A 14,181-nucleotide genomic window follows, 5' to 3' on the forward strand; every position below is an offset into this window, starting at 1 on the left:
ATGCTGTAATAAGAGTGCAATGTTGAAATCTCAAGGAGCACACACAAGCTCGCTGTATGTGCAAGTGCTTGTAGGGTAGTGCACATGTTTGTGTCGCATACACACATTCTGTTATAGTGCAAGCACACACACACACACCTTTTTTTTCTCTCCCTCCCATCCAGCCACACACAAAATAACTACAGAGACAGAGAAGAAAACACATCAGACAGATTTCAGATTTCTTAATAAAAATAATTCATTTCAGGACAACATATAAATAATTATTGAATCACACAATACAGATATCTTGATATGAATAAATACTTAACAAATAAAACCAGGCTTTTTTTCATACAATACCCTATTGTCAAAAGGTCACACAAAGAAACTTCCACACCGTTTGCATGTTTTGTTACACCTTCTGCTCTTAAGCGGATGCTCTTCCTACTGTTGGAATGTCCCTAAGCAAGTCGGAGTACCATTCCTAAATGCCTCAGCAGCTTAGACAAGTCATGTGCAACTTATGTGATCTCCTCCCAGTCAAACTCAGTCAGACCTACCAAAATCTTGTTAAAGAGATCTTGATGAGCCTACCACTAATTGGCCTTTAATTGATTAAGGTTTTTCTAGAGGTGATTAAAGCACACAGAGATCTACGTACAGGCCGTCAACACGTCGGGTGGCCCGACAGCTTTAGATACAGTTGAATGAAAAGGCAGACCGAAAGCCTGTTTGTCTATGCTTGTCTAACTAGGGCCACAGATGGACATCTGACCACAGCAGCAAAGATCTTCAGCAGAACTATGAGGGAAATAACTGTTCCGATTTAAATAACATTTGAGTTAGTTTGATGAATGTTTTACTCTTGAGAAGAGCTCTGTAGATAAACATTTCTACGAATCAGAATAAAATAAGCACTCAGTGGAAAGATGGTGCCCATTTAGGGGATTTTCAACATGAGAGATCTTGATAAGCTCTAGTCTGCGGAATTGAAGATGTCTATCTGTGGCACTCTAGTTAGTTTAGAATGGTCCAGGCTGGCCATTTTAAGGAGGTAACAACAACTGTTTGGTGATTGATGGCACATGTATTTTTTTTTGGCAGAAACAAAACCAAATATATTAAAATACATTAAAAAATCCCAAAACAAATTAAAATAAGAAAACAGGAATGTCAGTTTTGCGTATTCCAGACGCACACATGTGCGTTGTGTGTGTGTGTGTTGGAGATGAGGCATCGGGTTGGAAGGTCCTACAGTATGGACCAAGATCCATATTCACAAAAGCATTTTATAGGTGGGAGCACTGATCCAGGATCACTGATCAGGCTCCTCTGGTCCATAAAATTTCAATCACTACTTAAAGGCAAAACTTATCGAGGATCAGCCCCAATACTGTGCTGTTGTAGCAACAGCACAAAACACATTCAGATAAACAAGATTGGCCAAAGCAGGCAATGGGATTGCTCTCTGACGTTTGGAAATTGTCGCCTTGGCACATCCAGTTGGGTGGAGCAGAGAGGAATGCATTTATAGGTTTGTTTACCTACACATCACCTCAGGCTGGGGAGGGGCGCATACAATCTCTCAGAGCTGTGTTTGTGTGTGCATGTGTGTGTATGTGGTGGTAAGTTGGATAATGTTCCAGTTAGACTTCACCTGTCATTATGTTCTCAGTTCTCTCTATTGTTGGCAATCCCCTTTTGACAGGACTGGAGCTACTACATTTGTGTATGCATGTGTAGGTATGTGTGCGCATGTATCTGCGTATGAGTTTCTAGGTGCTTAAGTCAGTAAACAGGAAAACAACGTCCAAGGCAACAGATCTGTTTTGGAGGAGAAGGGGGGAAATAAGAGGAAGGAAGGGAGGAATAGAAAAAGAATGAGTCCTGTCTCTACTGTGTTCTCTGCCTTCTGTCCACTGACACCGCCAGCATGTTGGCTACAAAGCAGAGGCTTGTATTTCTGTACATGTAGCACCAAAACTAGCAGGGGCCTGCCCTGTCTGTCTTGCACTGTTTAGCCACATGGTCTCTTCTTACTTTCTATATCAAGCAATTTACAACGTTAACTTCATAATAGAGTAAGAATATTAAAGTTAATTTGCCTTAAAATATAACACTGCAATTGACTGACTAATGGAAAAAAATTAATTCTTGATAATTGTATAGTATTGATTGCAAAAGCCTTTTTTGGCAAATCTTCTCTGGTTTATTTTTAGAGGATATAAGAGTGATTTTGGAGAACTAAGCTAAACAGTTGTGGACACCATTTCATTATTTCAAGCACTTCATTTTCTTTGCTTTGGCCCAGTCTCGGTTCACTTCTGCTAAACTACTTCCACACATGTTGCTGGACATCCCCAACTACTGCATCCCTCTCTCTACAGAGCAAATGCTAGACAGACAGGCAGACAGATACACAGTTGGGTTAAGACAGACAGACAGATAGACAGTCAAACAGACAGACCGACAATCAGACAGACGGGGGTATAAATCCTTGGCTGTGGTCTAGAAAGCAATGTCAGATGCTTTTCGTTATGTCAACATACAATCATTTTGTCCGGCACGATTCACTGCGTACCTCTAAATACATATTGTACACAAGAGTTAAGTCAGTTGCTCTGACATGTAGCCAAACCTCTCACCGTGTAAGTGTACACAGCACATCAGATGATAATAATTGCACAAAGAGGTATTCTGGAGGCCATGTCTACTGTGAACACACACACAGACACACACACACATACACACACATACATACACACACGCACACACACTCCCCCCCCCACGTACACACGCTCTCTCTTCACATTCTACATGGGGGGTTTGATTTTCAGGCCATAAGGTTACTAGTTAGTCACTAGCTAGTTAGTTAGTTGGTTAGTTAGTATCAGAGGTGCATTGACTGGCATGGGGCGCCCATAGCAGGGCAGCGGCTCTAGCGTGCTAGCGATGTGTCATCATCATCGATGCATGGGTGCGTATGTGGTCAGCCGCGGTAAATCTGTTTGAAATGGTCACACTCGTTGCAGTAGCCCTGTTTCTCTTGGTTCGCGTAGTGGTCACAGCCCTGCGTCCGGCACCGCTGCTTAGACTTCTCCTTGGGCGCCTGCGCCCGCCTGCCTGCCTCTCTGCCTTGGCCACGTGTGTGGCATTCTGGGCAGAGGTCTGTGCAACCCGGGGATACATTACTGCAGCCACTCCGCCGGCACTGAATCTGGGTCTGGGTCTGGGTCTGGGTCTGGGATTGCTGTGAAGATCTGGGTTTAGCTGCTCGGTCACGCTTTTTGTACAGACAAAAAGAAGGGGAGCAAAGAGAAAGAGGAGAAGGGTCAGTTGGTAACTCAAACTGTGAACCAGTAGCATACTGGTACAGCAAGGGAAAAGGAATTAAAGGTACAGTGTGTAGGATTCAATGGCATGTAATGGAACGAACTAGGAAGAAATTGAATATAATATTCAAAGGAATATTTTAATTGGCATATAATCACCTGAAATAAGAACTGTTGTGTTTTCATTATCTTAGAATGAACCCTTTACACCTGCATAGGTAGCAGGTCCTCTTCCACAGAGCCCACCATGTTGTATCGTCATGTTTCTTCAGTAGCCCTTTCACATTTTTTGTGAGTTTCTAGGCTACCGTGGGTTCTCCTACATGCTTGGAAGGGGAGGGTTATTCAGTTTGTTGCAATCTGCAACCTCATTGCTAGATGCCACTAAATCCTACACGCCCCATCTTTAAGAAGGTATGACAGACACCTACCATGACCAAAGGAGGGGAGTGTGGTGTGCGATGTGCCACTTGGTTAAGCCGTGTGCTTTGCTCTTTGACGTAGCACTTGTCGCAGTAGCCCTCCAGCATTGCCTTGCCAACCGCACCACACCCAGGCCCACGACACCGTGAGGCATTTTGGAAGCCTGCCTCCAAACCATGCCGGTTCTGGACCGGGGCAGGTGGAGGGGTCAGGTCTGGAACACACACCAGATTGGCCAACATGAGCAAAGTCCAAAATGTTTGAAATGTGAGTAAAAACAGTTCTTTAACAGTGTTAATACAACAGAAGCAGACAGATAATGTTCAATTAAAAAGTAAAAGATAAGAAAGATGGAAATCCATTTAAATGTTACACAACAACATTCCTACAAACATTTACTTGAACTAACTTAGTTAGTACAAATTAGTTGCAGGACTTACGGTGGTTGGTCTGATAGTCTACGTAGCAAATAGTGCAGAAACCCAACTTCTCTGGCGTCCCAAAGAACTGGCAGCCAGATCTTTTACAAGGCCGGGCCAGAGGGGTCTGCCAGGCTGAGGTGTGCCCTTGGGTTAGGGGGAGGCACGGCCGTTCAGGGTCCCTTGTCTGGCTCCAAGCTGAAGATGTGGTCTCAGTCCTGGGGTTGTTTTGCTGTGGCTCTCCCCTCTCTGGAGCTTGCTGTCTCTGCATGCAGGGTGGACACAGGCCATTGAATATCCTGAACGCCTCCTGTCTGCACATGCTGCAGCGCTCTGTCTCTGTCTCACAGCCCCCCCACTGGGTCCAGCCGGAGCCCTGGCCCGGATGAGGGGCTATAGGCCCCCCATTGGGGCCTGGGAGTCCCGTAGCAGCCGTTCCAGCACCAGGGGGTCCGTGATTCTGCCTGGAGTTGAAACAGCGCTCACAAAGTCCATCATGTTCCACACTAAGGGTAAAGAGGCAGCCGGGTGTCTTGCACTTCATGGCATGAGTTTCACTGTACAGGCTGAGGCTGGGAGCAGTGGGTGGGGCAGAGCGGGGACTGGATAACACCACAACTCTTCCAGATGAGGAGGATGGGGGGCTACTGCTTCGGGCTCCCCTGGAGCTAACCTCAGTCTCTGATCCCCCTATCACTCCTACCCCACCTTGTACACTTCCTCCTTTGGTCTGCACCACCCCTTCTATCCTCGCTCCTCCACCAGTAGTGGCCTGTCGCTTCTCAAAGCACTCATGGCAATGAGGCTGCGTGTCCACAGAGACGTAGAAGGTGCATCGTGGTGTGGCACAGCGGATTTCGATGAGGGATAGCTGGGAGACGGAGAAGGGCGGCGGGCGCTGCGGCTGGGCTGCCCACGCCTGCTCCTTGTCCTCCTGCCAGCGCTGGTACTCATGGTTGACCAGTTGTAGGTAGTCCTCCATCAGGTTCATGTCTTCAGGGAGGTTGCCCTCATCCAACCTTGGGAAAGAGACATAATGTGGTTCTTAACTCAACAGCACTTTTTGTGATTGTAAACCTATAGCTAAATTTAAAGTTAAAAGCATACTATGTGCTCAATAAAAAATAATGTTCAAAAAAGAAAGAAAGAAGCATACTATGTACAATTTTCCTAAAAACAATGTACAGACTCATACAAAAATAATCCCTCTCAATCATCACTTATTATCATTAAAAGTGTGTGACAGTGTATGTATGTTCAGAAACACTGCCCTGTGTCGCACCACAACTTTGTCTACTTGATATTTAGGAGATAAAGCTTATTGTCTGTAACTACCGTGCAGCATTGATGATCCGTGTCGCATCGTAGCCCAAGCCTATGACGGGGATCTCTATAAGCAGCAGGTAGTCTTTGAGAAGCCTCTCTTTCTGTGGCTGTTCCTTCTCCATCAGGAAGTGAACCTTCAGCTCCTCGAAGCCCCCCCGACCTGGGTTAATCAGCGGTACTGCTCGGATCTCTGGGAAATTCAGACCAAGAAGTTACATTGTTACAAAAACTTGAACAACTTCATATCAGGCCTTTCTCTAACTCTCTGAGCACATAACACCTGTCTGTTAGTGTTTCCTACCTGGACCACTGTCTTTGATGGTAATGAGAGGTGCAAAGTGCTGGGAGTCGTAGCCAAGCACTATTGGGTATTTGTAGCACTCAGTAGGTGGCCAGTGTAACGGCAAATAAATCCCACCCACATTCAGAGGAGAGATGGAGGAGCCAGATTTCATACTCCTGACCACTTGGTCTGTTGAAAGAACAGCAATTTAAGGCAGAGTTAATACTGATTTAAAAAATAATCGCCCAAAAACAAGTTAAATATGATTATAGTAGACATTGTCTGAGAAAAAAAAAAAAAAAACCTTCTTAACGTCTGATCACCCCTTCAAAATTGATATTTTGATTTTATGAAGTGTATTGGAATATCTTGAAAAAAATGAGTTTATAAAGCAACATATTCATTATACATCTGCTCACTAAGATAAAGGGAAGGTGATACAGTGAGATCAAAAACTACAAAGACTTCAAAACAACAGCAAAATGTTGAGTAATGTGGCTGAGGACATACCATCACGTCCTCTATCGCTGACATGTTGATACAAGACCAGTGAGCCTTTGATGGCTCATAAGGAGCAATAAATGTACTTGAAGATGATCAAATTTGACTACCTGCAATGACGATGATGGGTCTGCGGAGAATGTTGGAGAGGACAAAGATGTGGATGTCCTCCAGAGAATCAAACTGGAGGCCATTGCTACTGGAGACCGGAGACGCCATCTTTACAATCTTTTCCCACTCTTCCTCCCAGTTCTGGGACAGCACAAACACATACACACAAAATGAGTAGGTACATAAAATTGTGCAAAAAATTGTATTTGCATAAAATTATACTATAAAATATTAGTAGATATATATTAGTAGATATGAGAAAGAGGACAAAAGACTAATGCTTATACTCTGGCTTAAACTGACAAAGACCTGTTTATTTGCAGGTTGAAAATGAGGATGCAAAAAAACGGAAAGGATTGAAATTTTACTCTCCAGCTAGCACAAAGGATGTTTTTTTAGCTCAAGCTACTGGAAAACACTTCCTTCTGGCCAAAATGTGAATACAAAGTAATGAAGAAGGCTTTTAGTGTAGATCTAGTCTAATCTTCATACCATGGTGGTGTATCGGAGTCCGGTCTGAGTGAACTCCTGAGACTGGAGCAGCTCTGCCTGGAAACGGGCCCGAAAGACACCAGTGTCTGTCTCTTTCAATACACCATGGAGGGCTTTCCGAAGCACCAGGTCTGTGTCCTGAACGCCCAGCATGTACTGAGAGGCTGCATGGAGCAAACAATTCCCATCTCCTGTAGAAAACACATAGATGAGACAGGGAAACACATACAATGTTAGTACTAAAGGTGGTTGATTTTAAACACGGGACATACACTTTTAAAACCTTGTAGAGACACATGCATGTACACACACAGTATATGCCGACAGAATACACAGCTGCACACACAAAACTACACTACACACACACATTCGTAACAGGAGTCTGGGGATTTCCAGGCTGTCAGGCCGGTTGTCGCACTATCTGGTGTCTAGACTATTACATGACCCTCACATGTCTGCAAGTACGCACAGTTTACAGACAAAGATCAGCTTCTGCTCAGCTGGTCTAAGAATACCATCCCTTGATTTACCTGATATACATATTTGAAAAATTATTCATTTGTTTTGCTTTTTTTTTTTACTTTAATATCTACAAAATCTCTAGCAAATTCTTGTCTCATTTCATGTCCATGAAAACTGTGTACTATACACTCTACTAACTGTGGAAAGAGATAAAGAGTTGATTTCTCAGAACGCATTTGTGCGTATGTGTGAGGACATGACCAACTAAAAACCCTGGAATTTTATTTGGTCTCCTATGGCGGCACTGGGTCTTTTTCTCATTGTGAAACAGGAGAACCTGCGCCATGTTTGCAAATGTGTGTAGCTCTGAAAAACCCTGTTGCCACACTAAACACAGGAATTTCCCTGCGCTAACTTCTGCCTTTTGTGTGTGTGTGTGTGTGAGAGTGTGTGAGAGTGTGTGTTTGTGTGTGTGTGTGTGTGTATTCCCTTCCTATGATCCCAACTCATCAATGCTACTGAGCTGGTCCTGGACTTTCCGTAGGGGCGTGGTTTAGACAGGAAGGAATGTTATCTGTTTTAACAACTGCTATCAACACCAACTGAAAGCTGTGATTAATGGTTGCTATCATATTTTGTCCTCTGTTCAGTAATGCTTACCTGGAAAGAGTTCACATAACGAAATTAGCGTACACACCTTCATCAGTAATACTGCTCCGCAACTTTCAGAGAGCTGTTCACGTGATAAGAGCGAACCTATGTGCATTAGAGAGGTTAGCCACAGCCTGTTTGAACTGATCAGATTTAAAAGAAAATAACATTATCTGTAGAGTGAGAAGACTGTTGTTGTTTTCTGTCTACCAAAGGAACATCCCACTGTACTTTGACATAAAAAAAATACAAAAAAACATCCGCTTCTATTTCAGACTAGCTAGCTGGTGTTGCATTTCGGCTCTCTTGCATCACTCTCAACAAAAACATAAAATGCACAGCTCTCTAGTGAGAAAAGTCATCCTCACAGAGATCCACACACAATCACACATACAGGCATACAAGAATAGGCACAAACACGCATGTATAATCAGTTCCTCTTGTGCACAAAAACACGCAGACTTTTGACCCTGGATTGAGCTGCCTGCCAACTAAAGATGAAAGACAGTCTGCGGGTCCCATCAGCCTAAATATAGATACTTCCTCTGTGGCAAGCTGGGACACTTCCTGAAAACACACCAGCGTAGAATGAGGCTTAATCCTCATCTGGTTGCCATCCAGGTGACACTTGCCACAAGTTTGCAATACTGTGCTTTCCAATGATGCACTAGGTCTGAGTCACAAATCATCCAATATCCCTGTCTTTGTCAGCATGCTGTCTACTGAGGTTAGTCTGAGCCCTGCAAAAGATCATTTTAGCTTCTGCTTTGATAAGAACTGGAGATATGGAGAATATTACACAGCAGTATGTCCAATATAATCAGGATACCACATTCATAAGAAAAACCTTGATATATGTAAACAGAACACTGGCAGTGTGTGTGTGTGTGTGTGTGTGTGTGTGTGTGTGTGTGTGTGTGTGTGTGTGTGTGTGTGTGTGTGTGTGTGTGTGTGTGTGTGTGTGTGTGTGTGTGTTTTGTGTGTGTGTCCTCTCTGCTACTATGTGGCGTCAGTGTATTGTAGCTGAACAAATCCTGCCTGTTGGGGACACATGACAGACATGGGATGCTGTTTGGGAAAAACCCTCGGATGCATCCGAGACATTCAAGACAGAAGACGCACTGAATTTCAATAACACGTTTCTTCAACCGGGCGAAAAGTTGCACAAACCAGGAAAACGGATATTGGCCTGCTAATTTTAAGTTCCTGGGAGTGAACGTCTTATGTTCTGTTTTTATGGATGTCACTTGTATTTCTCAGTCTAGTCTGGGAATAACGTTGGGTTTTGGGAAGACTGAAATTAGTCAAGAGGTTCTAATCTTTAGTAAATTCAGTATATGATGACCTCAAAAAAAAAAGATTTTTGACTAACGGGTAAATTCATACAAAGTGGAGTTTTATAACAGTGTTCTGACTCAGAGAAGCTTGATTAACACAACCCGCTTTGACTGGACTTTCACTGGCGGACTTCTGCCTCCTCACGTTCTCTGTATGTGTGTGTGTCTGCTGAGCTCCAGTGACTCAGCAGCAGTCAGTCAGTCCTCTGTGTGTGCGTGTGTGTTGTCCGTCCTCTGCCCAAAGTCACGTCTGGGTCCTTCAGAATTAGACTCTCTGGCTCAAAAATCTGGCTCATCTTTATGACATCATCTTCGTAAACCAGGAAATTCCTTTCAGATTACTGGCAGCAAGAGCCAGAAAACTTTTTTCATGAGTCCAGGGGTCTTTCTGAAGAGGAACTGTGTGTATACATATGAGAGAGTTACAGTATCTAATTTAGTCATTACTAACTAACTTTGTAATCACCAGGGACCCTCTGTGAAACCGTAAAACACACATCATCCAGTAAATTCCTCATCCATCCAGTAATTATTCAAAGTAAATTCTGAGATAAGATCATTTTAGGATTTTGTCACCGCTCAGTGTTTATTTCTTTCCCCTGGAAACTCACATCTGAGACAAACTTGTAACCCAGCGTGATTTCCGCTTCATTCTTACGTTGTTAATGCTATAGCTGATGTTTCCCTTCAAAGAGTGTTTTCCCCCATCATCTAAAAATAGAGTGTGATGTATATACCAAATGTGTTTAAGTTAACACAATATAGGTTTTCTTCTAAAGGCCAACAGTGACAGACAGACTTGGATTTGGTCACATTTGACTTAACAAGCTCCAGTGAGCTGTGACACATCTGACAGTGACATAAACCTACGTCAGTCAGGCAGGTGGGGAACTAAAATTATGTTTTATTTTAGTTTTAAGATCCACTGACATTCACACTCCTTACATACACCTACACAGAAAAAGAGGGGACATACCCCAAAGGTTGTAAATGAAAGACTGTGGAAATAGTCGGGTCTGAGGCACCATCAACAGTAAATAACACTCCGGCATGTGACGCCAGAGAATTTCCCAGTACAGAACTATGATCATAAGTGATCGGGGCCATGTTTGAATGTTTGTGCACCCTGGGATGTTCCCGTGTTACGACATCTACGTAACAGAAAACATGACTTAGCATTGGGTTGACTGGACTCAAACCCTCAGCTCGGCACAGTCAAAACCAAAGGGGGCTGCCAAATGAGTGTATGTGAAAGCGGAACCTGTATCCATCGATTGTTGTCATTTACAGTAACCCTGCTTGTGAGTAATGACATCTCAGAATTAACATGCATATAGCCCTGACTCATAAATACGCACCTCCTCTATCATAGAAAATGAAACAAAAGCAAAACACACCCACCCCCCTCCCTCCAAGCAATCAAGATTGCTACGGTTCCTGAAATCAAGGAACATAAAATCTGACATCATCTCAATCTTTTTGAATTGTTCCAGTTGTAGGGCTTTGTATCAAGTGCCTCCAGATCCTCCTGCTCCAACAGTTTATTCAAACTGGCCCAAACATACACAGCTACTAAACCACAAATGTAAACTCCCATCCTGTGATTTAACATCCCAAAATACTTACACACTTACACCCAAGAGTAAAAAAAAAAAAAATCATAGAAACTGCCTCAAGTTTTCCAGAACAGTTCTGCAACATCAGCACTAGCTTTCTTACCATTTGTACGTAAGGGAACCATCTTCTTCACCTCCCGACACCAGTTGAGCTTCTTCTCCTGCTCCAAAGAAGCCTGCATGGCTCGATCTAAGATGGCAGCTTGCACTACCTCCCTGAAGGCCTGCGGGAAGTGGTTCATGGCGATCATCTCCAGCGTGTATCGGTGCATACCGCGCAGGTGGTGCATCACGCCGCCGTTGGCAGCCGGTTTCACCACATCATTGGGCACTCGCTGACGGATTTTCACCGCCTTCAGCAGGTTGGACACAAACAGGAATTTGGGGAGGAAGTTCTGACCCTGCGACATGGCGGAGGGGTGGCCAGGTAGGTGGAAGGTGGGGAGGAAGAGGAACAAGGAGGAGGAAAGGAGGAGGAGGAGGAGGAGGTACCAGCCACCGATGACCGACCAACGTGGAATCTGGATGGAGAGAAGAGGAGTGGATGTTATTTCACAGTAGAACACAGTAAAACAGTCTGGTGGGACTGATGGAAATTTTCAGTGGAGATTCCCCTTCCTTATTAATTAGACTTAGACCTAACTTAATTTACAGTTTTTTCGGGAAACCACCCAACACACAGGATCATCCTGCTCTAAAAGGTTGCTTGGTGCTTTTTCACTGAAGATTCTAGTTAGCCAAATAGAATAAAGTACACAAAGAACCTTCTGTGTACTTTATTTGTTCTTTTAATTCTCCTTTTCGTCTTGACGGCTTTTTGAGAGTTTTTCCCAACAGGACGTCTCAGTGTCCCGCTGAGCTCAAAGCCTTCCAACAATAACTTGGTGTTTTCCAGATTTGAAATGAAGGCCATCCAGGGCTTCCTGGGCTGATGGGAAGGTCACACTGACTGCCTGGAGGCCTCCTCCCTCGCCTTCACCTAACTCTGGAGGGCAAAACTGTCGGCCTAAATTAAGTCATGGAAGTAAGACTGAGAATTAATAGAACAATTTCAACACTGGTGCCCAAATGATAACCGAAATGATACAAAAAAGATACTGGTTTCAATACTTTATTTTCCACAAAATTCCTTTTTTTAATTTAAAAAAGCCACACTATCTCCTCATTCTATCACTAGTTAATGTCCTCACACAAACAGACGTGTAAGAACTTTGCCTTAAACAAAAATACAGTCTAAAGTTCAAAAAGTTTCCTGATTTCCGGTCAAAGAATAGATAAGCAAATCTAAAACTATGACCAAATAGTCAACTCTCAGTACTTGACAGTTTTGATATTTATTTTACCAAACAAACTTACTTAAAAGTCTAAAGGTTTAAATCCCAAACCCTGACAAAGAATACAATATTTGCTTAAGTGTACAACTCTCAAGGTTTTAAAGAAATATTTCACCCCAAAAATGCAGAAAGTGTCAGCACATTTGGAGCTCACAGGAAGTTGAAAGTGTTGGTCAAGCAAGTAGACCCAGAGTTTTGCTGACTTTTTCTAACTTCCAGCATCAACCCTCACACCAACTGATTAGCAGCTGCCACTCGGTGAAAAGTGTTGTAGTTTTCACTTACAACACCTGAACACTTTCCTTACAAGTGGCCTCTATGGCTTTACTACCCAAACAGCAGCAGGTGCAACAACACACACACACACACACTAGGCCATGCTAAACGGCTGGTCAGTCACATGAGTGGGGACTAGTCAACAGACACCTGTACGTCAGTGACCATGTTGACAGGGATCGTTAATCGCTGTTTAATGTGTAGGCACCGCTGGGAGACTTTAGGCAGACAGATAGAGGCACAGTGGTGGACGCTGCGGTTTAGGATGGCTTGCTACACCAAAACACAATAACAGGAGACTTTGCTGACGTTAAAGGCTTACGTAATTCCAATGACAACTACCTTTGAAACAATGTAGCCTTAAATCTGGTCTCATTGCGCGGATATCGATACAGTGTAGCCGCACCGATGCTACATTTGGCTGTTTAAATGTCCTCTTATCCGCTTCAGGGTGACGTCTTTGTAAACAATGGCTGTCAAAGCCACTGTCGTGAGCAGGCTTCAAGCTTCCTCCATGTCCCCAGGAACACGACCATACATTTACTCAAGGCCCAAACGTGATGTGGCTACAAAGTCTCCTTCTCCTGGATAAGAAATGTTGTCCACATGGAGAGGCGCAGGGAGGGAGGACGGGTGTCTTACCTGTGTAATATGTCGGGGCAATAACAAAGCCCTCCCGGATGCTCAGGCTAGTCCTCTCTCAGCCACTTCACTCAGCCTCACCGCAGCGGTCTTCGGCGCCATTCAACCTTCTCTTTCTATTTAGTGTCAGGTCTGTATTGGAGCCCTTGCAGTTTTGCGAAGGCTTTCAAAAGTAACACACGTCCGCTAACGATAGTTTTTTTTTTCTTTTTTTTTTTCTTTTTTTTTTTTTTTTTTACAAAAAAGGAAAAAGCCCAAGAAGTCAAGGGGATTTCCACACGGGGACTTTCCGTCCACCCATTTTCCTCTCTATCAGTTTCAACTGCAGTTAAGTTTGCTGCCACAAGGGGGCTCTTTATCTGTCTGACCCAATACTGAAAAGCATATCCCACCTACTGTGCACAAAGGAGCGTCACTGAGGGAGACAGACAGGTCGTGTCATATTCTATTTCATGAGACAGCCTTAGAAATACATCATTAGTCTGCAATGAGACCAGCCTCAGAAAAATGAGTCAGGAAAACGAAAGAAACATTCATCACTTTATCATAAGCAGACTTTGACTGATTAGTTGAATGAATGTGCATTTGTATGTACTACATTTGCGTATTTATGCACAGGTAATGCAATGATGAGGTGACACTGTTTTGACTGTGAGGAAATTATGTTTGAGGGGGTTGGAAGCTGGCAAAAATACTTTCTGGTTGCTCAGAGGAATTTAAAGTCTTGTTCAAGGACACTTCAAAAGCACATGTGGGCTGTTGAGTCCATGGATGAGTGCATGAGTGTGGATGCTTCATACTTTTCTTTCAGTTGTAAGTGTTTAAGTTAGTTATGCTATTTATTGCATTGCTTAGACTTATATACAGTACGACATACTTTATTGTCACTGTAGGGAACTCAAATTAGATTCAAATGCTCCACATATTACACATAACATATCATCTTATCATATAGCTGCCTCCATAATAGTAATAATAAAAAACAAACAACATA

General features: G+C 43.4%; 1 protein-coding gene across 1 annotated transcript; it reads right to left on the bottom strand.

Annotated features, from left to right (window-relative positions):
* Positions 1–219: 219 nt before the first annotated feature.
* Positions 220–13,473, bottom strand: tnfaip3 (tumor necrosis factor, alpha-induced protein 3). The gene is made up of 9 exons (XM_062430420.1): positions 13,188–13,473; positions 11,039–11,456; positions 6,870–7,060; positions 6,377–6,518; positions 5,784–5,954; positions 5,492–5,672; positions 4,178–5,175; positions 3,746–3,951; positions 220–3,265 (listed from the first exon to the last, which is right to left on the bottom strand). The coding sequence occupies exons 2-9, from the start codon at positions 11,343–11,345 to the stop codon at positions 2,972–2,974; spliced, it is 2,490 nt and encodes an 829-aa protein (XP_062286404.1). The 5' UTR covers positions 11,346–11,456; positions 13,188–13,473; the 3' UTR covers positions 220–2,971.
* Between the last annotated feature and the right edge of the window lie 708 nt (positions 13,474–14,181).

This window comes from Scomber scombrus, chromosome 12 (genome assembly GCF_963691925.1).
Source record: "Scomber scombrus chromosome 12, fScoSco1.1, whole genome shotgun sequence".
In the NCBI taxonomy this organism is placed as follows: Eukaryota; Metazoa; Chordata; class Actinopteri; order Scombriformes; family Scombridae; genus Scomber; species Scomber scombrus.

Coding starts and splice junctions, on each gene's coding strand:
- tnfaip3 (XM_062430420.1), bottom strand. CDS start 11,345: ATGTCGCAGGGTCAGAACTTCCTCCCCAAATTCCTGTTTGTGTCCAAC. Junction 7,061..11,038: donor GGTTCCCTTACGTACAAATG/GTAAGAAAGCTA, acceptor TGTTTTCTACAG/GAGATGGGAATTGTTTGCTC. Junction 5,673..5,783: donor CATCAAAGACAGTGGTCCAG/GTAGGAAACACT, acceptor TGAATTTCCCAG/AGATCCGAGCAGTACCGCTG.